General features: G+C 36.1%; 1 protein-coding gene across 8 annotated transcripts in view; it reads left to right on the top strand.

Moving 5' to 3' along the window:
* Positions 1 to 3,731: 3,731 nt before the first annotated feature.
* Positions 3,732 to 27,677, top strand: part of LOC105033667 (MLO-like protein 9) — a 59,398-nt gene continuing 35,452 nt past the window's right edge. The window contains exons 1-7 of one of the 8 annotated variants that reach the window (XM_073256678.1): positions 3,772 to 3,907; positions 11,685 to 11,740; positions 12,425 to 12,618; positions 13,804 to 13,861; positions 14,172 to 14,410; positions 22,732 to 22,848; positions 22,969 to 23,029. In XM_073256678.1, the coding sequence (XP_073112779.1) occupies positions 12,490 to 12,618; positions 13,804 to 13,861; positions 14,172 to 14,410; positions 22,732 to 22,848; positions 22,969 to 23,029 (604 nt within the window). In that variant the 5' untranslated portion in view covers positions 3,772 to 3,907; positions 11,685 to 11,740; positions 12,425 to 12,489. Of the gene's footprint in view, positions 3,908 to 11,681; positions 11,741 to 11,775; positions 12,619 to 13,803; positions 13,862 to 14,171; positions 14,411 to 22,731; positions 22,849 to 22,968; positions 23,030 to 27,677 lie in introns of those variants that run through there. The other 7 variants (XM_073256675.1, XM_073256680.1, XM_073256676.1 and 4 more) reach the window with 7 other exon arrangements.

Raw genomic sequence — 27,677 nt, 5'->3', positions numbered from 1 at the left:
TCTCCCACTCTTTCTATTCTCTCTCACCTTTGTGCTCTGTTTCCTTTATCCTCTTTTTTCTCCTCCCGATCTCTCTCTCTCCTCTCTCTGTCTCCTACCTAATCTCCTCTCTCTCCGTTCTCTCTCCTTGAATAGTTTTTTTCGAGAAATGCACTCTAGTCCTCTTTTCTTGGAAGGGAAGCTCACTAACTAGGATAAGATTGGTTGGCTAGATCTTATATAATCAAAACCAATCATTAACATTAGCCATCCATCTTTGAAAGTGGTCAAAATTTTTGATCTAGTTTTTATTTTTCTAGGTTATATAAACCTAGCATAAAAACTTTGACATGTGTTTAAGTAATTTCATGCTAGGATTCAAATGTCTATTGCGATACTGTAGAGAGCATGGTCCATTTAACCATTGGCCTAAAATGAATTATGCATAGATTTAAAGCAAGCTTAAAATAAAAAAAGACTAGCACATGCATACTCTGCATCTACTGGAAATCCTAATCAGGGAAAGCAAAACTCTTAAAGGAGTTCCCTTTCCTTCTTCTTTGATTGAAAAGAGTCAAAATTTGACTAGGATTCGAATTGATTCCGATCTCTATCCCTTCTATTGGCTTCTATTTAAGGGTTTGGATACTCCATTGAAGTCGATTATCCCAAACCATAGCCTTCATATATATATTTCTTTACTTTTCTCTTATAGAAATACATCAATTAGGATCACTGAGCTCGCCAGAAAACGATCACCAAGGCTCGTCGAAGCCCTAGGTGAATCATCCAATTTCTTGTTACCTTTTCTTTACTTGCCTTTAACCTGTTCATCAGCCAAAATCTCATTGAAACAAAGCTTAGAAGAGATCCCCTATTTATTTCTTCTTTTTGGAGTGATTTTGATCATGATTCACTTTTTCCTGACTATCCCCAACACCGGCACATGTCGCTAGTTTTCTGTTTTTGGCCATTGATTATCGGCCGCCAATTATTTGCCAGTATGCTCTTCATCTTCTTGCTCTGTTTTAAGGAAGAAGATGACCATCCCCTATTATGCCAAAAGCCCAAGGAAGAAAAAAAAGAAAACAAGAAAGAAAAAAGATCAAAAAGGAAAAAAAAAGAGAGCTTGTCTCTCTTCTCATTCTCCCTCTTTTCTCTCTAGATTGTTTCTCTCTACAAAGTTTCTATCTCTAGATTGTTTTTCTCTCTTAAAATTTTTTGGATCCTCGAGAAGACTCTATTTTAATAAGTTTGATCAATCCTGATAAAGGACTCTTGACTTATAGTTACCAGACAGCATGCAGCACCCATCCTAGCCAGATCGGATACTATTTGATTGATCACTCATGATTTCTATTGAATTATCTATGTTCTAGTTCAATTATGATCAGATAAAATTATCTTGATTTAGCTGATTGAGATGCCAGACACTACCGGTTGGCTAACCTTATGAGGATGTTGGCATTTAAAATTTTTATTATTAAATTAATCATGAAATATAATATAATTTTTGAATATTAGATTTTGAGGAGGATTCTTGAAAAGATAGATAATGATTTATTTTTTCTAGATTTATCAATAAATTATATAGTATTTACATCATTGAATTTTGAATTGTATTAATTGTGATTTACAGTATTTATTCATTGAATTTATCTTATTATAAAATATTATTTGATGCATTATCAAAGGTATTAGTTTTATTATGGATTACGATCAATTGATTTTGATTCAAGATGGTTTGACATAATGTTTGATTTGAAACATGAAATTGATTTTATAAAAAAGAGCTTTAATTTGAGATAAATTTTTATTTGTAGTTTAACTATATATCGAAACCATGCTAGTAGAGGTTATATGCCAGTGTATCAATATCCTATCAGTATGAGTTATACATTGATACATGGACACCCTGCAAGTGAGGGTTGTATACTAGTACATCAATATCTTATTAGTCAGAGTTGTACAATGGTACATTGATATTCTATTAGTAGGATTTGTGCACTGATATATCGATACCCTATAAGTGAGGGTTATGCATTGATATATTGACACCATACCAATGGAAATTATATACTAGTGTATCAATATTCTGCTAATGAGAATTATATGTTGCTATGATATCCTATCAGTGGGGTTATATGTTGATATATCAATATCCTAGTAGTAGGGATTATATGCTAATATATCAACTTCCAACTATTGGAGGTTATATATTGGTATGTCGATTTATATATTGATACTTTGACTATTCTGAGCTCATTATCTAGCTTAGCCATAGGGAATAAGTATAGTCATAGTTCATGGCTAGTGAGGTAAATCAAATATTTTGAAAAGAATTGATTTATGAATGAAATTTGAATTTTGAAGAGATTCGATCCATATGCTTATTCTTTGGATAGTACTGTATATGTTAGAATGTATTATGAATTAATATACTATATATGTTTATTTTTAATATATCATTATTGTTTGATTTATTTAGCTACTATATTCACTGCTTATCGGACTGTTTAGCTTATTATTTTATATTTTATTATTTTTATAGATTCAGAATGCTAGTTTGACTCGAAAATTCATTATGAGAGAGTTATCGAAAATAGAATTTGATATTTTTATTTTAAATTAGAATTTATCGAAATTTAATGCAAGATTTTTGAATATTATTTTATAAGATATTTGATTTAGTTATTTATATTAAGTTTGAATACTAATTTATTGATTATTTATTCTGCTATTACTTTATGATATTGTGATGAGATATCTTATATATTTGTAAGGAAAGTTCTCCATGAGTATGCAACGATTGTTGCCGCAATCTTTGGATCGTAATTTTAGATCTAGATCGTAACATTTATCATTGTGGAGGACCCATATCCTAGATAATATTATGGTTCTTATCATATTCAAGTCATCAATTATGCTTTAAAAAAAAAATGCAAAAGATAGAATATGTTATCGTGATTAGGTGATCCTTAAAAAAAGGTGCAAGGCAGAATATGTTATCATGACCAGGTGATCCCTTGATGAATACCAACGTGTATATTCCTTTTTATGTATTATGAAAGTAAGAAAAGTTTAGAACGTGATTAAAGTACCAAGAAGTGGGAGAGAAAAGTTGTATGATGAAAGTTTGTATTTAATGCTGCAAGAAATTTTAGAATTGGTAAAGCAATCTAGTAATGTAGCTGTTACGTGTCACCATTACTTGGTCTATATTGAGATAGTGGATCAATCTTTATTTACCCCTTTAGGGTCTCATAACATAATCAGGCTTTAATGCCCCATAGATTGGCAATGCAAAACCAAATCAAATAAGTCGATCTTGAACATGCTAACACATGAACATATCATTTTGTCGTTGGGCCTCTGGCAATTACTTCTATTTGTAGTACTTCATACACCGTAAGGCATACCAAATATGATGAAGTTTGCTAGATGGACCAGATTGAGTGGACGGGTCTAAATCTCATAGCACGTGTACGGTGGATAACAGAATGAATTTTTATACCCATTTTGGTCATGAATTATTTAACTATTTGGCCTGGTCCAGTAGGTGGATCTAATAATTTATCCAAAATATGCCGCCACCTTGGGGTTCAGCCAACCAAAAGAGATATGGACCTGGCCGTTATCAGTCCAAAGCCCAACTAGATTGCTGAAAGCCAACAAAGACGTGAATGCTTGTTTGTATCTACCAAAATTTAGTGAAAAAGTCAAATTATCGGACAAGAGAAGCTAGAAGTCGTGATGTTGTTAGTGTCGCTGTCATCAAAGTCTAGGCGGCTCTCGCGGGCTTCGTGCGTTTTCTTCTCCAACCGGAAACGCTAAGCGTTTTTTTTATACTTCCCTCTGTTCTCTGGCGTTCTCTTCGACGGTCGACGACGACGGTGGTGGCGGACGCTGGTGGAGGCGAGGCCAGCCGGTAATTTTCTTTCTCTCCCTCTCTCTCCCTCTCCCTCCTCCCTGGCCTCCGTTCTGGCTGTGGCTTGTCCGGCTCCTCCCTCTATCTACTCCTTGTTTCTCTGTTGCCGCGCCCTACCGGTGGCTGGCGTCTCCTCCCCCCTAGTTCATTGTGTCCCCTGTGGCTGTTAAGCTGCTAGGCGCAGTGGCTGGGAACCAGCATTTTGCTGGCCGGTGAGATGCCCCTTTCAAAATCTTGTATGGATTCGGTCTGTTTTCTTGTGAAACTTGTTTCTGTTTGTCCACTAATGGATCTAAGGATTAGTTGTTGAGGAATCTAGCAGGGAAGTTAAAATTTGGGTATAAACTGGGAATATATTTTTTATTTTATTATATCCAAAGGTTTTTTTTTTTTTTTTTACCAGTTGCATTCTGTTGATGTGAAGTCCTTAATGAAGTATGCGACTGTAATACAAAGCTTGTCAACTGAAATTCTTTCACCAGCTGCATAAATAAATTTTTTTCTGCATAATTTGTGATTATGTTGTCTCTGTCTGCAAAATTATTTCTGGATGGCACTCTAATTCAAACTCATGCATGCCTAACCACCTGGTGGCAAGTCATCTTCTATGCTTCGTGGTCGTACGTTAACCTTTAGCATTGTTTCCATTATATTGGGGTTGTCTGGTTAAATTTACAGCTGTTATTTCCTTACAGTTCGGAAGATTGTTAGGATGTCTGTAATTTATTGTCCATTGTCATGCTACAAATCACTTCATACTTTATTTTAGACATTATTATTTAGGAAATAGAATTTTGCTTCTCTAGCAGTAGCTTTGCATTCACAATTTTCTTTCTAGATTTTTTGAGAGAGTGCTTTTGTCCAAAATGACTCACAATCCTTTTCTTTCTTCAAATGAGACAAGCTTGTTTTGTTTGATCCTGCTGAAATCCAAGTTGCAGGTCTCAAAATGAATCTCAATTATAATAAAGTTTGTGAGTCTCTTTTGTATTAATAAAATCATATAGGCTCATGAAATTAGCCATAGACTTTGCTTGCTTTGAGCAACCAACTGTTGAGCCGGGATTCTTTCTTTCTTTCTATCTTTCTTTTTTCCAAACCTCTTGACAAACTTCAACTTCTCCAACGCGAAAACCTTCATCAACCTTATCTTTTCTTATTCCACACCTGCAAAAAACTTCCGAAACTGATTATAATAGTGACGCTGAGGGGTGTCCGTTATGCACATCGAAAGTTCTTCCACCAGCAAGAAGGGGATCAATATAACTCACTAGAATTAGTGCTGTACACAAGAGATGATTTGATATAAAATTACTACAAAAAGATTTATTGTGCCATATGCAGTCACATGATTGGTGTTATTTTTTGAAATTGGTACGATGAATGCAAGAAGGGGTTGGATGTTTATTGAGTCACAAGTAGACACATCGGCAAAGCCTAAGTTTTTTGTATGATTGAGTACTGCACCAGAGCATTTTACTTCAATTTATTATATCCCATAACTTGCTGGCAACCTAGTAAACTGGTGGTTCTCACCAAATTTTGAATAGAGATTATTCTGTGTAAGTCTCTAAGGGAGTGACATCATTGCCATTCGAGCATGGTTCATTATAATTCAAAGAGTAAAGTAATATAGGAATCAACTAGAAAAACTAGCCAGCCAGCATGGTCTTATATGCAGTCTCCCGAACTATCTGGCTAACCTAGTCGAGGCAAAGCCCAGCAGACCAAATTAATCAGCATATCGACTTGGTTCAAGAATTATTCAAATTTGCATTTCAGATCATGTGATTCTCTTAGAATTGTCGATTGTATATAAATAATTAGATGTTATAATTTTTACTAGCCAATGGCAACAACTTTTGAAGAGATGATAACATAATAAATACTTGAATATTGTAACAATGTTCTCATCTTAGACAAGCTATTGATTTTTATTGATGTTACACACCTTTTGATTCGATGTATTCTAAAATTTTGTCCTTCATTGTCTCAGCCAACATAAACCGATATATGTAAATATATTGGCCACTATCAAAACCAATTTGTCAGTTCAGAAATTTTTATTTTCTTTATTATCTATCTTTATTTTTTTTGGTATAGCAGATGAAAATATACCTTAATATATTTACTCTATATGCATCTAGCAAAGTCAGAAAATAGTCTATCTCAAAGTCCTGGAGGATTGTCAACAGGAGATCGATAAACAATGAGGATTTGTTTTCAAACCTCTCCTACCTCCCATTTTAGCAACAGATAATTGCTTTCAATTCATCTAGTTACAATCACTCACCAAGATTGTGGCATATGAAAATTTAAAAACCTTCACAACTAAATATACAAGCATGTATAGTTGAGAATTGCTTACATACCATGTAACCTACATTAGTTCCCCTTTAAAAATTGTTTGTGGTATCAAAATATTGACCACACGCAAACAGCTTTTACCTAGCCTTGTATGGTAAAGATGTTTAAACCCTTCAAAAGTTTCATAATCCCTTTTCTCTAGAAAAAGATCTATAATTCCTAGTTTGCCAACTTGCCAAATATAGGTGGTCCCTATGCACCTCAAGTATTTGTGAGAGAGTACAAATTTAGGTTCTCATTCCATTTGAGTGCATAAAGTGATGCTATGACCATGCTAGGCATGCTCCTTTAAAAAATGTTTGTGGTATCAAAATATTGACCACATGCAAACAGCTTTTACCTAGCCTTGTATTTTAAAGATGTTTAAACCTTTCAAAAGTCTCATTATCCCTTTTCTTTAGAAAAGGATCTATAATTCCTAGTTTGCTGACCTGCCAAATATTGGTGACCCCTACCCACCCCAAGTATTTGCGAGAGAGTATAAATTTAGGTTCTCATTCCATTTGAGTGCATAAAGTAGTGCTATAACCATGCTAGGCATGCTTTTGTCATTACCGTTACAATGTCCAAAGCTTGAACCATTAGCCTCGAACAAGAGTTCTTCCTCCCATTACCAAATCTCTAACTCTTTGAATCATCCTTGAACTTGTCCTTCTGTTGCTCTGCGTTGCTTAAGAAGTAGTTCAGGTGAAATCTAGCAGTGAATCTTTGGAGCAAGAGGAACTAGAGCTGGTTGGACCTTTCCTAGACTTGGATTTTGGCAATGACGAGAAGGGGAAGAGGGAACTCTAGGGAGCTGGACTGGACTCCATGGGCCATTTCCGCCATCTATGTTGTTATCATCCTCATCCCCATGCTTGTGGAAAAGGACCATTGTCACTTCGGAGAGGTTTCTAATAGATAGAATCCACTATTTCTTCATATCTTCTTTCAATCACTCTTCGTTTTCTTTGGGCCTTTCCTAGACTTGGATTTTGACAGCGGTGAGAAGAAGAAGAGGGAACTCTAGGGAGTTGGATTAGACTCCATGGCAAGGTTCGCAGAACTGAAACAGAATCTTGTGCCAGCCAATCAGTGGCACGGTTCGATATGCTACCTATACCGGCTCATACCAGATCTGAACCAACATGTCAAAGAAAGTGGAGGAGAGGGAGAACTAGAGAGAAAAAGAGAGAGAGAGGGGAGGGAGGGAAGGAGAGGGAGCGGTTCGCTAGCCATGATGGTGCTGCTAGAGGACCATGGATGACATGGTATGTGGAAAAGGGTGAATTGGAGAGTGGAAAAGAGGGAGAGATAGAGAGGGAGGTAAGAAGGGAGAGGGAGAGCTGATCATGGCCGATGGTGGCTCTCAGAGGGCTGGGTAGGCCCTTAGAGAGCCCTCCCCCTCCCTCCTTCGTGTGGTTGAAACAAGGGCAACTCACCCTTATTTTCATCATGAAATCATGATTCGCTCCTGTTTCAACTTTATGGAGGGGGAGGGCTCTCCGGGGGCCTCCTGGCCCTCTGACGGCCACCACCATCGCTCCCTCTTCTTCCCTCTCTCTCTTTTCGTCTTTCCAATTCATCCTCTCCTATGCACCACAATCATCTGCAGCCATAGCAGCTCTCTGGTCGCCTCCGATGGCCTCCCCGGCATTTCCCTCTTCTTTCCTCCCCCCTCTCTTTTCTCTCTGTCCTTCGATGTTTCGGATTCCATGCTGGAACCGTGCCAATAGGCCACTGATATGGTTCAACACATTTTGAACCATCCAGTTTGGATTGGTTCGGTGAACCATGCTCCATAAGCTGTTGCCACCATCTATGCTATTATCATCATCATCTCCATGCTTACGGAAAAAGATTGTCATCATCTTGGAGAGGTATTCAAAAGACAGAATCTACTATTTTTTTATATCTCCTTCAATCACTCTTTGTTTTCTTTAGATTCTTTTGATGTATGTCTTTTGTCAAAGGATATAGCATTGTCTTCTCTTTCTTGTTGTTTTGGATTTTTGAGTGAAAAGGTGGTAGGAAGTTTGAAATCCTTCTATGTGAGGATTCGAACCATGAATCTGACGTGGTGTGTTCCAAGTTCGAATTTTTTCTAACTTGGATTTTGTTAAATATTTTTTTTAGTGGAAAAGATGGAATCTCATTTTTGTTATTTGGGTGTTACGTTTAATTTTATTGCTTGTAAAATGATCTTTTTTTTTTTTTTTCAAACTATCAATTTATTCAAAGATTTTTTTGAATGAATTTATTCAAGGTTTTCATTTTCACTCTCATGTTTCTTACTATGGATGTATCTTTAAAAGAAAGGGTTTTTCTCTATTATATTACGTATTGTTGTATTAACCTATGGAGTATTTACCAAAATAATTAATGTATTGAGACTTGTTTTCTTCTTGAAAAATACATATTCACTGGTCATTTCTTTTTGTTTGAGGAATTGAGAGATTTTTAGTTTATAGAGTTCTATTATTTTCTTTTCTTGTTTGAGTTTAATGTTTTTTTATAACTACAAAGCTTCTCCAAGAAATATATGATGCTTTGTTCTTTTTCTATCTATTGCATCAAAATATCACCTTTTTTGATTTTTAGCAAAATATTTTTCCCATTGCTTGGGCTAGTGTTTTTTTTTTTTTTTTTCTCACATAAAAGGATATTCTGTTTATGTCAGTTTTGGATCAGGTCTTTCGAAAGATCCAATCGCAATAACCAAACTCCCATAGTCTACATGGATCGTGGGCTGGGACTTCTCTAATACCACTTGTAGCAATCAAGAACCTCGCCCAAAAAGGCTAATTGAAATGTGATATTTGGGTTTCTTGGTCTTGTGTAAGTACCCAAGAATCTATCTAGTGTACAACCAATGTAGGACTTAACACACGCCCCCATGAAGTTTCATACTCCAATTTCTAGAGAATGTGCTAGCAAATACCAAGGCAACCTGGGTTTTGCTTAGTATATTTAGAAAGTGATTTGATAAATCGTGGAGTTAGGCTGCAAACCAATTCGTCAGGCAAGATTGAAAAAGCATCTAATTCAAGCCATAAGAGAAGAATAATGAGCTTCTTAACATCCAGGCAAGGATAAGCAGCTTAACCCTTAATTTTGTTGTTCAATTAAGAGACTCTTGTAATGCATATGGTGGGCGTTCAATTTCCAAAAGGGCGAGGCTTTATTTTCCCAAAATCGAGAGAAGTGATATAATCAAAAAGATATTTTAAAGAGCAAAATAAGTTGGAAGAAGAGAACACTTAAAATGTAAGTAAAAGGAAAAATGCTTCCGTGCAACATTCTGATTTTGTAGTTCTAAAGATCTATGATCCAAAACTGGCTAACATAGAATATTCTTTTATTTGAGTAAAATCCTACCCCAAGCAAGGGGAATAATATTTTGCTTAAACCCCAAAAAATGATATTTTTGATGTAATAGATAGTAAAAAGGACAAAGAAATCCTGTATTTGTTAGAGAATTTAAGCTTGGTAGTCATAGCATAGACAGAATATCAGTAAATCTCAAATGAGAAAAAAAATGGAGAATTCTATTTGTCTATAAAGCTCTTGACTCCTCAAACAAATAGAATTCTCAACATTGTATGCAAACAATTCTCAACTACCCTGTTGCTAAGGTTTTTAAATTTTCATATATCACCATTTTGGTGAGTGATTAGTGACTAGATGAATTGAAAGCTGAATTATCTCTTGCTGAAATGGGAGTTTGGAGAGGTTTGAAAATAATCCTGTATGGCAACATCAAGGAATGTCCTCATCCTCATCCTATAATCTTTTTCTTTCTTCAATAAGACAAGCTCGTTTTGTTTGACCCTGCTAGGATCCAAGTTGTGTATCTGAAAATGGCTCACATGTATAATAAAGTTTGTGAGTCCCATTTGTATTAATAAAATCATATTGCCTCATGAAATTAGCCTTAGACTTTGCTTCCTTTGAGCAACCGTCCGTTGAGCCAAACTTTCCTCTCTTTTTTTTCCAACCTCTTGACAAACTTCAACTTCTCCAACACTCCAACCTTCATCAACCTTATCTTTCCTTATTTTTACACCTGCAAAAAATCTCTGAAACTGTTGATAACAGTGATACTAAGGGGTGTCCATTTATGCACATGGAATGATGGAAAGTTCTTCTACCAGCAAGAAATGGATGGATATAACCCATGAGCATCAGTGCTATACACAAGATGTTTGAATATAAAATTGCTACGAAGATTTATTATGCCATATGCAGCCATGACTGGTGTTACTTTTTGAAATTGGTATGATCAAGATTTGCCTTCTCAGTACTGGATCCCATACCGGTACCATCCTATTACAGTATCGGTATACAGTTTAGTACAGTATGAGATAAAGTATCGAGTGTTAGTAGGGTATGAGACTGATACGGTATGGTGTGCCTGATACCGGACGGTAGGGGCAGTATGGCAGATCATGGCTATGATGAATGCAAAAAATAGGTGATGTTTATTGTGTCATAAATAGACACATCAGCAAAAATTAAGTTTTTTGTATGACTAAGTACTGCACCAAAGCTTTTTCCTTCACCCATTGGCAACTTAGTAAACTAGTGGTTCGCACCCAATTCTGAAAAAAGATTATTCTATGTGTAACTCTCCAAGAGAGTGACATCAATGCAATTCAAGCATGGTTTAATACAATTCAAAGACAAATAACATTGGAATCAACTAGAAAAACTACTCAGCTAGCATGGTCTTCTATGCACTCTTGAAAACTATGCCCAACTAAACGTAACCTTGGTGAACCCTAGCAGACCAAATTAATCATCATATCAACTTGGTTAGGGAATTATTTTAAAATTGCATTTCAGATCATGAAACTCTCTTAGGATTGTCAAATGTCTATATACGATCAAGGTTTTATATCTTAGTAAGATGGGAGGCATCCCGGCTATCCTGTCCCGTTCTTGTGAGAAAACAAGATCAAGATGGGCTTAGAGCTTTAGGACTCCGAAATCCATCCATGCAAGGAGAGAAGAAGAAAGAGGAAAGAAGAAAGATAAAGAAAAGCAAAAAAAATGAAAGAAAAGAAAAAGATAAATGAAATAAAGAAAGGAATGGAGAAGAAAAGAATGAAAAGGAAAGGAATTAAAGGAAGGTCGAGCAAAAGAAAGAAAAGAAGGAAGGAAAAAAATAAAGAAAGAAAGGAAAGAAGAAGGGGAGAATAAATATTTGAATGCTATCGACAATGTTCTCATCTTAGACAAGCTATTGATTGGTATTGATGTTTGACATGTTCTAATTTGATGTGTTCTAAAATTTTGTCCCTTATTGTTTCAGCTAACATAAAGTCAAACTGAGAAATATAAATATATTGGTCAATACTAAAACCTGTATATCACTGGAGAAATTTTTATTTTCTTTGTTATCTATCTTCTCTGTTTTTTGTTATAGCAGATGGAAATACAGCTCAATATAGAGTGCAGATGCATCCAGCAAAGTCAGAAAAAAGTGTAAGTTCTGAAGGATAGTCAATAGGAGATCAATAAATGATCAAGATTTTTTTTTTTTCAACCCTCTCTTACATTCTATTTTAGCTAGAGATGATTGAGCTTTTGATTCATCTAGTTACTAATCACACACGAAGATGGTGCCATATGAAGATTTTAAAAACCTTATCAACTAGATGTACAAGCATGTGTAGTTCACAATTGCTTAACGTACATAAACCTTCCTTTAGGAAAAGTTTTTGTGGTCCCAAAATATTGACCACAATCAAACAAATTTCACCTAGTCTTGTATTGTACAAGATATCTAAAATCTTGCAGAAGTTTCATAATCCCTTTTCTTCAGAAAAAGGTCCATAATCCCTTGTCTGCCCAGTTGCCAAATATGGGCAGGTCCTCCCCCAGAGGAAGAAAAAAAATAAGAGCAGGTTTCCTTTATGAGCCCCAAGTATTTGTGAGAGTATAAATTTAAAATTCACATTCCATTAAGTGGTGTAAGCAGTGTTATAACCTTGTCAGGCACAGCTCTGTTATTAGTGTTACATTGCCCAAAGCTCGGACCCATTAGTGTCCATTTGACAAAACTAATGAAGATTTCTTCCTCTCACTACCAAATCTCTCTCTCTGAATCACCATCAAACTTCTTCCATTGCTCTGCTTTGTCTAAAGAGCAGTTCAAATGAAATCTAGCGACATATCTTTGGAGCAAGAGTAACTGGAGCTGGCTGGGTTTTTCCTGGACTTGGATCTTAGCAATGGCTGGAGGAGCTGGAGGGAACTCCAGGGATCTGGACCAGACCTCGACATGGGCCATTGCTGCCGTCTGTGCCGTTATCATCCTCATCTCCTTGCTTTTGGAAAAGGGTCTTCATCACCTCGGAGAGGTATCTAAGAAATATATGATTGCTTTGTTCTTTTTACTATTTATTGCATAAAAAAAACTGCCTTTTTTGGGTTTTTAGCAAAATATTTTCCCCTTTCTTGAGTTTTTTTTTTTTGGCTTAAGTACAAGGATAATCTGTTTATGTCAGTTTTGGACAGTAGGTCTTTAGAAGTACAAAGTCATCATTAAATCCATAGTATTGGTTTCTCAAGGTTATTCATGGAACCCTTTTTCATTCCTTATAACTTGTTAGCTATGTGCAAAAATCAAAGTTTCTTGGGTTTATTTTGGTGTCAGCTTTACATGTTTCATTTTTCATAGAAGACTGGTTGTCATCTTTTTCCTGCTCAAATATAGCTGTACTCATTAGATGATGAAAAAAAATTATCTTCGCATTTTATTTTGAGAGTTTTGTTCTGTTTTGACTTTTGAGATTCATAAATATATAATTTCTCTTTTTTACTTTTATTATTATGTTCCTTTTTTTAAAAAAGTGTTCTAGAACTATAAATACAACCTCCCCCTCCCCCCACCCAAAACGCAAAAAAAGAAAAAAAGAAAAGAAAAAAAAGAAATCCTGCTACTATAAGGAGCTTTTCTTCTTCATAATTATGTACTTGCTCTATTAATGGAAAAAATATGTGTTCTTTTCTATCCTTAGTATCTGCTGCGTCTATTGCTACTTTTAATGGTTTTTCAGAAGAATTAAAATTTCTTTTTGGCTTGTGTTGGCCTGGGTTTGCTTATTGAGCTTTTGCTTGTATTGGTTATATCTGGATTAGAGGTCGTCAGAGTTGTATTATTCCTGAGTTTGCCTGATTTCTTGCTCAATGCTTTTCCATACTGTTTTAGTCATTTTTTCGAGTTATACATAAAAGAGTTTTATTGCTTTGCTATCACAAAAAGCTTTCTTTTTTTAATGTAATTTAAATGTTAAGGAATCTGAGGGGTTCCTCCTTTACTACACTTAGACAATTAAAGCCTGGTATTTTAGACTCTTTATTTTTCTTGCCTTGTGATTTTCATGTGTTGTAGAAATATGCACCTTGTACTTGTTCATATCTGTGTCAGGTAGAAAATTGATGCTGTTTTTTTCCACTTTTTTTTTGTGCATATTTTGTTTCATTGTTTGGTATAAACTGGAGTCTGGAGTTTTTGACTTTTGCTCCGTGGACTTTAATTTCAGTGGCTTACTAAGAAACACAAGATGGCTTTATTTGAAGCTCTGGAGAAGGTTAAAGCTGGTAAGAGCAAACTTGTCTTTCCTATGATTATGAACTGCCCAGTCATTATTAATTCAAAATTTCAAATGTTTCTTCATATGCGCTAATATTTTCTTATAAATGAATAATTTAAATCTGATTAGTATGTTTTTGGTTGGATCCTAATTTTTGTAGTCTTGCCTTTTTATTCTGAACATCATATGCCTTGTTAATTTCTTTCTAGTAATTAATGACATTGTGTCATCTTCTTTTATGGATTTTAGATATTATTACAAAATGAAATTGCTGCTAATATAAGACTCATACATTCCATTCTTTCATTGCATTGCAGAGTTGATGATCCTTGGTTTCATTTCCTTACTGCTGACTCTTGGACAGAATTGGATTGTGAAAGTCTGTATACCTGAGAAAGCTGCAAGCACCATGTTGCCATGCCGCCTAGAAAAGGAGGAATTGGCAGCAGAGAGGGGTGAAAGAAACCATGGTAGACTATTATGGGATGCACTCTTGGATTCAAACCCGAAGCGAAGGATCTTGGCTGCAACTTCAGCTGGTTCTTCATGTTCTTCGGTAAGTTAATCTGCCAGATCAAGTTGCTTATGGTGGTTCCAGTAGCCACATTCGTAAAAGCTTTGAAAATAAAAGATCATGATTATGCAATTACATGATGTTATGTCCTAGCATAAATATCTAATATACTTTATTTTCTTGAATTGATATCATTCTAAAACTCTTTTTTTTTTTTTTTTTCCAAATCCATAGGGTAAGAAAGGGAGAAGATTGTCTGCTAATCTTTGGGGTCTTTTTCTGTAGGGTATTTTGGGATTCTAAAGTTTCTTGTTGAGGAAACATTTTGGATTTATTGATCTGTTGCTTGGTTGTTAAGAGTCCTACTGTACTTGTAAAACAAGTTACAGAATATTGTAAAAGGGACTACTAGGATGGCTAAGAAAAACACTATACTACATTTATTTTGAAAGAACAAAGGATTTCTATCTCTCTCTCCCCCCCCTCTTCTTGATCTCTCTTCAGTTATGTTTGATCTCTGTTTTTAATCTTCGAGATCTAGCTTCTATAATGCTTTTGATATAAATAAAAATATGTGATCCAAATTTCTCTTATAGGACTGCTAGGGATCTGCACCAATTGACAAATTATCTTTAGAAACATGTTCTTTGGACCTATACCTCATTGAAAGATCATCAACAGAAATTCTTTTCAGTCTTTTGGATATTTCAAATACCAAGAAACACCTTTTCCACCCTATTTCCTGTAAACAAGAGAACAAGGGTGAATTGTTGACCCAAACCCTACTTTGACCAACCCATTCACTTGGTCCTCTCATGTAATGCGGACCATCTCCAACTGGTCATGCATCAGCTTTTTTTCATTCTCTTCGATTATTATCTTGTAATCTACAGATCACAGTACTAAAATATGTGATTATTCCATCTTTTGTAATAAGAGGCTAGTGTTGGCATTTGAAGCAGTATAACCACAAAAAGCTAAATGTTGAACCATTTTAGCATACCATCCTGGTGGGGCTTGTTGGAGTCCATATAAAGCCTTCATGAGTCAGTGAACCTGATTAAGAAACCAGCTTGACATATATCTAGATAATTGCTCCATCTAGATCACCTTATCAGAATGTGTTCTTCATGTCCAGTTGCCATACCTTTCACATTTTTGATGTTACTAAAAAATAACGATGCAAATTGATGCCACCTTTGCCATCAGGCTCATAGTCTAACCATTGAGGTTGGCTTTGTATATATCAAAGATACCATCAATTGATTTTGTAAACCTGCATGAAATGGAGAGGCTGAACACCTTCTGGATTTAGGACCAACGCCTGGATCTCATTTTTCATTAGTGTTACCGTATCTTTTATCATGGTAGATTCCTATTCTGGACCCTCTTTGATTTCATCAAAATGGAAATGGTTAGCTCTCTTGTAGAAGGTCTTTACCTATCTGACCTCTTTCTCTCCTTTTAGACCTTCAAAGTGACAACTCCTTTTTGTGATGATATGCATCATTTCCCTTTAGCATACGGCTTTTCTTGGGTAAGTGACTCACTATTGCTCCCCCTTTTCCCATAATTCGGTCGTAAGGAAGATGCACCATCAAAAGGACTTAAAGGCCTCAAATTGATATGCTCTTCTTCACTTTTTTTCACTTTGTTGAGCCTGCAAAATGGTTTAGTGCAGGCTGAGCATAGTAAAAAGAAGTTTTATCTGAGATTTTAAACTGTGTTTTGATATTCACAAATGACCTTCCTTTATGGGGAATATGCTACAAATACACGCTTCTTAGTTTTGTCTTGAAAATTTGTTCTCAATTGATCTGGAGTGTGAACAGAACATGTGGAACCAAATGCTTGAAAATAATCAATTAATGATTTCATTTCGAGTTTGGCTGAATTGGTCAGGACTTGTACAGGCTAGCTACCTTGTATGTACGATATTGGTATAGCACTGGCACTGCACCAACACATGATATGCTCAATCATGCTTGTTAGAGGGAGAGAGGTTCCCGATGGGTTTGACTCCAATTCCGAGGTGATCAAGGGCCTAGTAGATCTCATCGGTGGTGATCTCACCAGTGCCTTTGTGGTTGATGAATCTAAAGATGCTGTAGAGGTGTAGAGAGAGAGTTTAAGGTGGAGGAGTGAAGGCAAAACATAGACGGGCCTGATGAAGTTCAAGGCAACTGGGAGGGGTAGGTGACTATGACATTGACAGCAAATCATGTGCGAGAGAGAGGAGATATTGCAACTAGTGATGGAATGGAGAAAGTTTGCAACTAGGTGGAGAGAAGAAAGAGAAATGGATCACCTAGTTCGGCCTTGGGACCACCTGAAACAGGTTGGAACTGCTAGAAACCAGGTGGATCTGGTCTGTTCATCCTGGTTTGGAGCAGCTTTGCCCCTATCCAAACCATCTTGATTCCTAGATGGTTCGATGGTATGACCTCAACTACTTGGTTCAAGACAATTAGCGATCCAGGTTTCATTTATGCAAATAGCTCAAATGAAGCCTTCATATTTATGACTCTAGAAGGAACCATGTTCTTAGATAGGCTTTTATCATAAATCTAGTTCCTACAGATGACTCAGTGCTTTATCTTGTGCAATGCCCCATATATATATATATATATATATATATATATATATACATATATATATATGCCCTTAACTTTTCTTTCGAATAACTTGAAATAAGACAAACCGTTGGATTTTTTCATATTCATGAAACATCTTGAAAATCTCAAGTATTCATCAACATGTATTGGAAACCATTATAGAATCATATCTAAGTAGACAAGCTTCAATGGTCCTTTGCTCTTGATAGAAAGTGCCCAAATGGTAGGTAGCATGCCATATCCACACCCCACATACAACATCTTGATGGAGACTTCCCAGGCTCAGAATCCATCTATTAGTCTCTTTGCAGAAATCTTCTTAAGCCTTTTGTATATCATATAGTCAAGCCGATCATAGCTTAATGATGCACTGTCTTGCTGGCTGGTACTTTTTAACTGATGCATCAGACATAAAGGGATTGGACACTCTTTTCTTTCAACAAGATATTCAAAATAAATCCTCTAATATTATCAATAACCTAGACATCATGTAAGCCAACAAAACAAACTTGCTGGAATTTGAAATTTGATAGTCAAAGATGAGATTTATGCTCATACTGGGGATATGGTAGACACTCACCAAAGTTCAAGGAGGTGGTTCTCATGCCAGTCCTATTAGGTCTTACCTCAATGCTTCCTTCACATTATTGTATGAAGTGCTTGGTGGTTATGGTTGCAAATTGCCCTTTATACTTGTGGAGGTTTAAGAATAATGATGTGGCTCGGATTAGATGCTGATAGGTTATGGAGCCAATGATGCAAACCTTCTCTTGTAGTTGATGGTAGTAAAGTATCTTCCTTGATCTACACCTTAATGAATCTCAACACTGGTCTTTGATGAAGGGACCTATTCATAACAGGTTTTCAATATTAATACCATTACCCGTACCAATACCCAATGGATTCACTATCGGTACCATGCACTAGGTAGATCTTGGATACTTCTATAGGGCCAAGAGTCCTGAATAACACTTTCTGATAAGCCTTTTTGGTTGACGTCCTGGGTTGTTACATGGAGCCTTATCGTGTTTTTCTTGTGAAGAGCTTTTCCAGTCCTATGCTTGTTTTAGTATCTCTTCATGTTGTATATGATTAATAAAGTCCTTATTGATGAAGTCCATTAACTCAAACGAAGCCTTTCCATTCTTTACTTGCCACATTTGCCTAGCTTTGTTGTTCTCTTGTCCTTACAGGTAAGCTTTTATGCAAAGCAGCCAGTACTGGTAGTTGATGTTTTTAACATCCTTTATGTTGTATTGTGTTAGAAGACCACCACCTAGATCCATCTTTGGCAACCCAAATTGATCTGTTAACATTGTTCTTCTGGTCCTTGTGAACTTGGATGCACCACCTAGTCCTCTAGCAAGGTCTCATACAATGTGGAACAACAAGGTTCATCGAACCATTACTGGGTGCCATACTAGTCGGCCACCGATATAGAATGGTATCAGTTTAATGTTCGTACTGACACTTGGTACAGTGTGGCATATTAGTTTGTTAACCAGTACGCCATTTTCTTAAGTTTTTTGTTTTTTCAAATTTTTTTGATCCTTTTAGTTATTATTTTGATCATTGTGGTTGTTTATTTTTGATTTTGATGTTGTTTTGATGTCTTTTGGTCGTGAAATAGACTTAAAGTACAATTAAAGTATTTATAAGTGAATATACATATGATATGAGTCATATGACAAATGGAGTCCATTTAAAGAATTTAAAGTCCAAAATATATGCCAATCTAAAATTTTGTGGAGTGTCTGTCCCTCATAGATGTCGAGATTGCAATCATTGTCCAGGCCTAGGATATTACTCCAAGCTTCCTAGTAATCTGCTCAGTATTTGTGCATCCTAAAATATGCATTTGCTGGATAGCCACCCTATTGTTGATCCTCTACTTGATATTGACTGGCCATCCAAAGATTGTGGTAGTGAAATCTGATCCGTAAGTTGGCTAAGGTTGTGGAGGATGGTACTCAAATATGACATCTCACGCGAAAGATATCCATGCAGGTCATAGCCTGGTTGTCCGCAATAAGATCTGGTGTACGACTCAAATCTAGATATGTCCAGCGATCTTGCTCCATATGTGTGGTCATATGCAGGAACAACATCATCTTCCAAATAACGTTGAGATCCGTCTCCTATATGTAATGGTATCCTTGTGATGTGCATTACCAAATAGTAGCCAGTAATGTGCATGTACCATCATGGCCTATTACATGATCAAACAAATGAAAATGCATTGAATCAAATTATACAAGCTCGCTCATACTAGTAATAATATAATAGTAACATTGACAATGCATCAACAAACACCAATGTCTTGGTTTACTTTCTAATCATGTTTACTGCTATGTCCTAATATTGGAGAGTACCAATAAGTAACTAGTCAAAAAACTATTTTGTCACTTGTGACTCAACTAAGTCACCTAAAAACTTTCATATATTGTGCATTTTTTGCGCTTTGATTTGATTCTAAAAGCAAATCAATCAAGTCTACATTAGTAGTGCATTTTATCAAAATATTTAAATAGTCAAAAATGCGGCGGTGCATTAAATGCTTCAGCACATGACACAACTATTTTTAGAAGGGGATTTAAAAATCTTTGATTGCTCAATATTCTATTCCACGTCCTTGCAAAAGTGTGAGCTAATGTTGGCCAATGTCTCAACCAATAACCACTTTGGCAAAGCCAAAGAGAAAATTTATAGAAGGCCTAGTTCCCTAAATGTAACGTCTCAGGTGCATGCAGTAATATCTACAGACACATCTGGCTCTTAAAAGCAATGCAATATGCAAATTGTGGACACACTAGTTGTCTCTCAAGTCAAATGTATCATGCACATACACATACTTATGAACACAAATAGAAAACATATTCATGTAAAGTGTCTCAAATCTCAATTAAGCATAACAAGCATGAAATCCCAAACAATAAGATATGCTTCCTTGCAAGGTTTCCAGCAAAATTTGCTTAACCAGTACTAGGACTTGTGCCAGCCAATGACTAGTTCAATATGGTGTGGGTTTGTACGGTGCCATTTTGGGGCATGCCGAAACATTAAGAGGAAGGGAGAGATGGAGAAGGAGAGAGGGAGGGGAGGGAGAGGGGGAGAGGAAGAAGGAGAGGGAGAGGTCTCTTGGGAGCTCTGGATTCGACGATGGGGATCGAGAGAGGGGGAGGCAGGGAGACTTACGCGGATGTTTCTTGCACTACCCTTGCAACAGGGACCTAGGGTTTTGAATGGGAATGAAGCATTTCGAAAGAGGATGGAGCATCGAACAGAGCTTCAAAGGGGTTGCAGGAGGAAGGGAGAGAGGGCACTTTGAGCTTCAAATCTGGCCTTCGAGCGAACCCTAGGAGAGAGAGAGCGAGACCTCGCCTGGAGTGGGGAGGACCAGATGAGGCTTCAAACATGTCACCTGGTGCCAAGAGCAGCCAGAGGAGGAGGCTTCAAATGCATTGAGAGGGGAGAGGCAAAGCCATAGGGGTGGTAGTGTTTATGTATCGAGCAATGGGATGAACCATGCTGGTAATCGACTGGTCCAGTTTGGCACAGTCTATGCACTCTAGCACATAGTGTTTAGGCTAGTACTAGAACTTGGTAAAGGTCAGCGTGTCAACTTGGCAAAGGTCAGCATGAAACCTATTAATTCGTCTTTCGAATATTCCTAATTAGAACTAAGTGTCATTAAGTCCTTTATTAATTCTTAATCTCAGCATGGTGTGGCAACCATACCAAGATGATAAGTGGCTCACATAACCACCAGCACTGGGCCACTGGCACTTAATCCTTGCTTTTGTACACCAAGTGAAAGGGCCCTTCAGGTTAACTAAAGTAGTATAGCACATAAAAGATATGTCTAAAACAATATGACATCGAACTGGTTACATATTTGCAAGGAACTCATAAATAAAGCCCATAGTGTTTAAAGAAACATATACCCAAAATGGGAGCAATACTCCCATATTGAAATAAAATTTATGTTAAATATTTCAATTTTCTTGAGAATCTTAGCATAAACTGGCAGTGTTTTGGATAAAACAATCAAAAAGATGAAGCTCAAAGTAGAACCGTATACGTTGTTTTTGAGAAGAACAAAGTAGAAGTTTATAATTACGCGACAAATATTAGCTTTTAGATATCATATGGTATGCATGAAGAGATAGTATTAGCATGAGTTATCTAATTAACTAGCATATGATAAAAAGCAAGAAGATATCTCTACAAGTGTCAAGGAGGGTCATAAATGTCTGCACTTAGGATCAGCTCAACACAGTTATCCTAACTATGCATTATTTTTTTGGGTGCAGCTAAGGTATTAAATTATTAATCATTCCCTGTATTTTCTCAAACTTTGCCTCCAACCTATCAGCAGGTAACCACTGCTAGTATATGTCCCATTGGGGAAGTTCATGGTCCTAGGTTTAGTTAGAATATAAAGCAAGCATTTTTGGCTGCTATAGACCCACCTATAAAAACACTTGAGCTGATCCTTGTTTTGAGTTTTTCCTCTAATTTAATGAATCAATTGTATTGTGAAATGGTTGGGAAGTCTTTTGTGGAGAAAAATGGGGATGAAATTAAAATAATATTGCTTAACTAGTTAATCTATGTTTAGCTGAAAATAAAATTAAGCCCACCATGTATTAACAGAGCTGACTTGCACCAGGCACATTTCTATTATATGCATTGTAATAGTGGCAGACCATGATACAAGTCTCTTGTATCATGATTGTAATTACGATATTTGTTCTAGTCATAGAGTATGTTTGTGCTAGTTAATTTGCACCCTCGTTCGTAGGTTGCTATTGGTATTTAAACTATCAACTAGGAAGCATAGATACTGGTATGCAGTATGGGTACTTTATGGTACGGATACGCCGATACGGCAAAAATTGAAAAAACCACGATACGGATATGGCTAGATATTTTATATTTTTATTAATATTTGAATATATATAATATTCTAATATTAATAAAAATATATGAAAAAACTGAATCATATTATAATATTTGAATATTAATAAAATTAAGTTCTTAAATCTCAACTAAATTTATAAGTATCATCATAAAAAACAAACAAATACTTGCAATTAAAAAAAAGAAAAAACTAGCAGTCTAAAATGAGCAGAAGAAATCAAAATAGCAAGTTTTGATAATCAAGTGATAATAGTTTTAGCTGTTTCATTCTCTGCATCATCAGCAAAAAGTTTCTTCTCCATATCTAGTTCATCAAGGGACAAACTTGCAATCTCAAAAATACAAAGATAGGAGTATCGGTGTCGCACTGGAAATGTACCCACATCGGAAATGTACCTGGTGTTGGTACATGCCTCAAATAGGAGTACCAGTGTTTCATAGACTATCAAACATTGTTCATACTTCATATGATTGCAGCTCTTTTTCGGTGAGAAAATGGAAGAGCCAATATGACGATATGCCTTCCCACAAAGATACCTCAAATGTGTAGAACTACTTTGATGTATTCCAATTTAATAATTACATGTTTCTACATGAATATGTCATTCCATCACAACCGATAGAAGGGACTCTAGCAATAATTAGTGTATATACAACGCATGTCTTTTCCGCTAATTTTATTTTTGTACTTGCATTATAATTGAGTCTCTTTCGGCAATCCCAAGTACAGACCCTAGAATTGGACTATTTTTCTGTATCAAGTAATGAATTTAGACTATCAACCTTTTATGCTTTTTTCATTTGCTTTTGCATTCCTATCAACAGGGGAAGGTGCCACTTGTTTCATTGAATGCACTGCATCAGTTGCACATATTTGTATTTTTCTTGGCTGTCTTTCATGTAGCTTATAGTGCTATTACGATGGCCCTTGGAAGAGCAAAGGTGAGTAGGACCTTAGAATTTTATTACATACTATTTTCAAGTGACTTCAAATTACATGGTAAGTTTCTCATTCTTGATAAATTGAACATTAACTATGTCTTGAATGCTTCTTTTATGCAGATACGCAGATGGAAGGAGTGGGAGAAGGAGACTTCGTCCACATATTATGAATTCTCTAATGGTATTTTACTGATTATAGATCTTCTGTTATGCTATTTGATTTTCTCTTGGCTTAATCTGCCATCCCAGTAGGGATTCTGTTACAACCACCAACTCGAGAAGTAACCTCACTGCTCTTATTTTACTCAGCTTTAGGAGTTTGGTACATAATAAACCAAAAGTAGGCTTTTCATGTATTATCTCCATATGACCCTGCAAGTATGTGGAATTAGTTCATATGATCAGAGAGGAGATTTCATCCTTTGTCCCTTTTATGTAAATAATCGCTATTTTTTTCATTAGAAATGCTGACAGGAAAGGAAGAGAAAGTTACAAAGGTTTATATAGGTTTGCAGTTAGTTTGGTAGACCACGAGATTTATGCAGAACCTCTCACTGCTCCCTCATTAGTTGAGCTCTTTGCTATATTATTAGCCTCGAGTCAGGTAAACACATCCACAATTATCCTGTTGTGGCATAAGCCTGAGATGGTACTCTGTGTCCCTTAGCAAGGGACTGCAAGGCCAAAATGAGAAGGTTTCGTGGCAAATACAATTTTTTCACTTCCAGTTCACCAAGGCCCTAAGACTTATAAAGAATCACTAGCAGCAAAGACATTATTAAATGGGTTCTAAAATAACTTACTGTTAGGTTTTAATTAATCTTTTCTTTGAGCATATTTAAAACTGCAATTAAAGACCTCCAACAATGATTACATCATACAAGAAAATATTCTTGTATGATCACTCGGAACCAATAAAAACTCTAGTTAAAAGACTGGAAAATCTCCTAACCTAGAAAGTACTCAAGTAATATTGCTCATTTAAACTTCAACTAGCATAATTTAATAGAAGATATAAAGAAATTTTGATGACCAAAAATGTGAAGAAGATAATAAAAGCAACTGATATTAGCTGAAGTTTCTCAACAGTTTAAAGACAATCATATCAAATTATATTAATGTAACCACTGAAGAATTGCTCAGATGGCATCACCCCTCGCCATTTGGGCAATGGGTAGGGGGTGGGTCTGATTCTGGTCAGAGTCAGCCACCAAGGGTGGGGGTGGGTACAGGGTAGAAAGAAGCAGGGAGTAGCCTCTCCTAATCTCAATAAAATAAAAAAAAGAATGTGCAGGTACCCAACCCTGCTTTTAATTCTCGAACAGAATGGAAGGATACACCAGGAAACCTATTCTTGTATTCTGTTGATAATTTGACGAGCACTGTCTCCTGACCTCACTGTTAACTATTTTATTCAGAAACATAAGGAGAACTCTCTGTAGAATAAAAATGTTTAATTCTTAAGGAGGAGAAACTAAAATGGAAGTAAAGTAATCTTCTTTCTCAAAGGCATCAACATGATCTCCTTACAGAAAAAAAATCATTTTTTAACTTATATATTATACATGATTAGATGACCACGTGTCTCCATGCTATTCCATAGCATTATCGTAAATTGACTATTTTCCTTTCATCATTCCTTCATTTTCACATTATTGAAGGATGAGATATTCATGCTTCCCTTTTTCCTTCAAAACTATTTCAACTACTTTTGCACATTGAAGATAGTTTTTGGTTAGACATATTTGATGGATGTCATCTAGACTCCAAGGATCTCCATAGAGATTTCAATATTCATAACCTTCTGCTCCAATGCTGTGATATCAAATTCCAACTAGAAATAGGTAAGCTTGAGCAAGAGACGTTTAAAGAAATATCTCACTATAAGAGAAAAATAATTACAGAACATCTAACGAACATGGAAGACTTACTGGCCAAAGGGAACAGCAACTGCTGAATTCTGCAGTTAAAGAGCAGCAAACAGTAGGTCTGCAGATCTGTTCTGATAGGAGTCTGCCCAATCATCTTATTGTCAGGAGACAGCAAACTTTATGTTGTTTGACTCCTGAATAAGATCCACTGCAGAATGATCACAAAAATTCAACATACAGCCTTCTTTTGATGGCATCATGCGCTTCAATTAGGGAACTGAGTTATAAAAACCTGGATATTTTTTTATCTCCAATTACTTTTTGAAAATAAAAACTACCCCCATTGGATAAAATACAAAAATTCAAATTTGATTGGAATAGGTCAACTTTCTAGCTCAAGAACAAAAAAAATCTTGAGAATTTGGTTAAAAAAGTGACTTTTAAGTGCCCAGGGATTTTCTCAATTGTGAAAAGCTCATAATTTTATGATGTCATAAATCACTAAATCCAAAACTCTAGCAAGAAGACTTTTATCTTAGTTTCTAAAATATTTTTATCTAGTGTAGCACTAACTAGCATGCTATACTTTGCCAAAAATGAGATTGATGCTTACATTTTATATAAATTAGCACATATTTCTTTTGAAGTACAAGTTGGTTCTTGTGGAGAGAAATTGGAGATGAAGGAGACATACATGTGGGAGACGAGATATGTTACACGGTCTTAGTTTGGGACTGAACAGCATATCTATTTCATTGATGATTGGACAAATGAACACATATTCCTTTTTTTTGAACTACATATTGGTTCTTAATTCTTATTGTGAGAAATAAGAGATAAAGGAGACACACATGTGGCAGACAAGAGAGATACTGCACAGTCTTAGTTTTGGACTGAACAGCATTTATATTTAATTAAAGCTTGGACTACCACTTAATTAGGCAAAAAGGAACATAGCACACTTAATAAGTGGCTAGTAATATTGATATGCCATCTACACATTGTTAAGATGATCTGTACTTGAGTCAGGTGCAGTTGCAACCAACGTTTTAAATCTCGTGGGACAAAGGTATCTTGGTTTCTTCATAAAACAAGATACCCTGATGTTCCATCCCATCCCGACAGTAGTCCTGAGCATGCGTCCCAGTAGGTATCCTCTATCTCTCTCCCCTTGTTTCCTTTTTTCTTTCTTTTTTTAATCTTTTTTTCCTTCTTTATTTTCTTTTCTTTTACCTTTCTTTTTTTCCTTTCATTTTTCTTTTTCTTTCCCTTTGTTTTTTCATTTTTCATTTTCTTTCTTTTCGTTCTTTTCTTTTTCTTCATCTTTCCTTTCATTAGTTTTTCCTTCTCTTCATCTTTCTTTCCTTTCCATCTTTCATCTTGCTTCTTCTCTCGGTGCATGGATGGGTTTCGGAGTCCCGAATCCATCTTTATCCTGTTTTTCAATAGGAACGGGACCAGATGGCTGAGACATCCCACCAGGACATAAAACCATGGTTGTGACTAAGCAACCTCTAATGGCATATAATCAAATCATCCCTCCATATGTCATTCATGTGTCATGTAAATCAATAGATGTATGGGGTCTTATTGATGGCATAAACCTAAAACCTTTAGGGTTTGCTCCATAATTGATTTTTGAATGATTGTTTGATGATAATCATGCCATGGTCCTATCTCTAAGTTCGTTATACACTTCATTCTCTTCCATCTCTGTTAGTTCTTTGGTATGCAAGCCATATCATACTGGATTCAATGTTCTATCTAATTGTTCACACGTGTAATTAATATAAACTTATGTTGTGCTTCCTCCTAGGTGAACATAGCATGCATGAGTTATATTTCAAGCAGATGAGTAAATTCACTACTATGGGGCCTCCTATTCCCACCTATCAGCATTATTATCAATTTAGTGGGAATTAATGTCTGTTTTCATGCTTTTGAGACCTGGGTTTGAATCTATATGTGTAGATTCTTCATTTCTTTTGAGAATGTCCATAATATCTTGGATCTTGTTTTCATAGATTTTATGTTCATCATTTCCATGAATGAATCAACTAGTAAATCATTATTGTTCTTTCCCTTTTGACTCTTCCTCTTGATCTAGCTAGGGCTGTTTATTATACTAATACAGAAGTAGCTATATATTTTCTTTGATGCCACCTTTTTACTTTAGGCTGTCCATATGTCAGATCAAGTGGCTTAGATTAATTTTGTTAACCAACTACAATGAGTTATATCCTTGTGGTACATCTAGGAGGTATTTGATCTTCTTATAAATGCCATATAACCTATCAAGTAACCAAAGATTTAGATAAGAGAATTGAAATGGATAGTTCCCCCATGTATTCCTATTTCTCGTGGCCCCATGTTCATCCTTTGATGTCCTTTTCCATGCAACTCTTACGATCACTTTGCCATCCCTGCTTCAAATTCTCTCTCTTTCATCTCTCTTTCCCTGATCCGTTAAAGGCACCGTCACAACCATTGCCTTTCCTCCAATTGCTGCTCTTCTCTAGCCAATTTGCAGCCTTGCACACCTTCTCTCTTTTTGTTCCTTTGTTGCTTTGGTGTGACTGCTAAGAATGCAATCATATTAAGGTCATCAGGAAGCTTTAGTTGGTTGAATAAGGAGTAGGTTGAAAGTAAGATGAGGAGGTTGTTAACCTCCATTAATACAAGTTCTGCAGGGTATCAGTAATGAATTTTTTTAATAAGTTTTAAGCCCCCCACCCCCACCTCTGAAAATTATTCAGAACTCAGAAGCCTTGCAACTATCACCTCTTTTTTTCTCACAATTGATCAATCACTCTAGTGAATCCTTTGTTTGAGCGAGACTTGATGAAATTGAGCAGCAAACACTTTGTCTAGTGGTGGTGGACTGGTGGGAAAGGGTGGGTAGAGTGGTCGGAAGGAGGTCAATGCAGGTTGGTGGTTGGTGGTGATGAGCAAGGTGTG

This window comes from Elaeis guineensis, chromosome 4 (assembly GCF_000442705.2).
Source record: "Elaeis guineensis isolate ETL-2024a chromosome 4, EG11, whole genome shotgun sequence".
NCBI classification, from domain to species: domain Eukaryota; kingdom Viridiplantae; phylum Streptophyta; class Magnoliopsida; order Arecales; family Arecaceae; genus Elaeis; species Elaeis guineensis.
The sequence above is the reverse complement of the archived record's forward strand: the minus strand, read 5'-3'. Positions and strand labels throughout refer to the sequence as shown.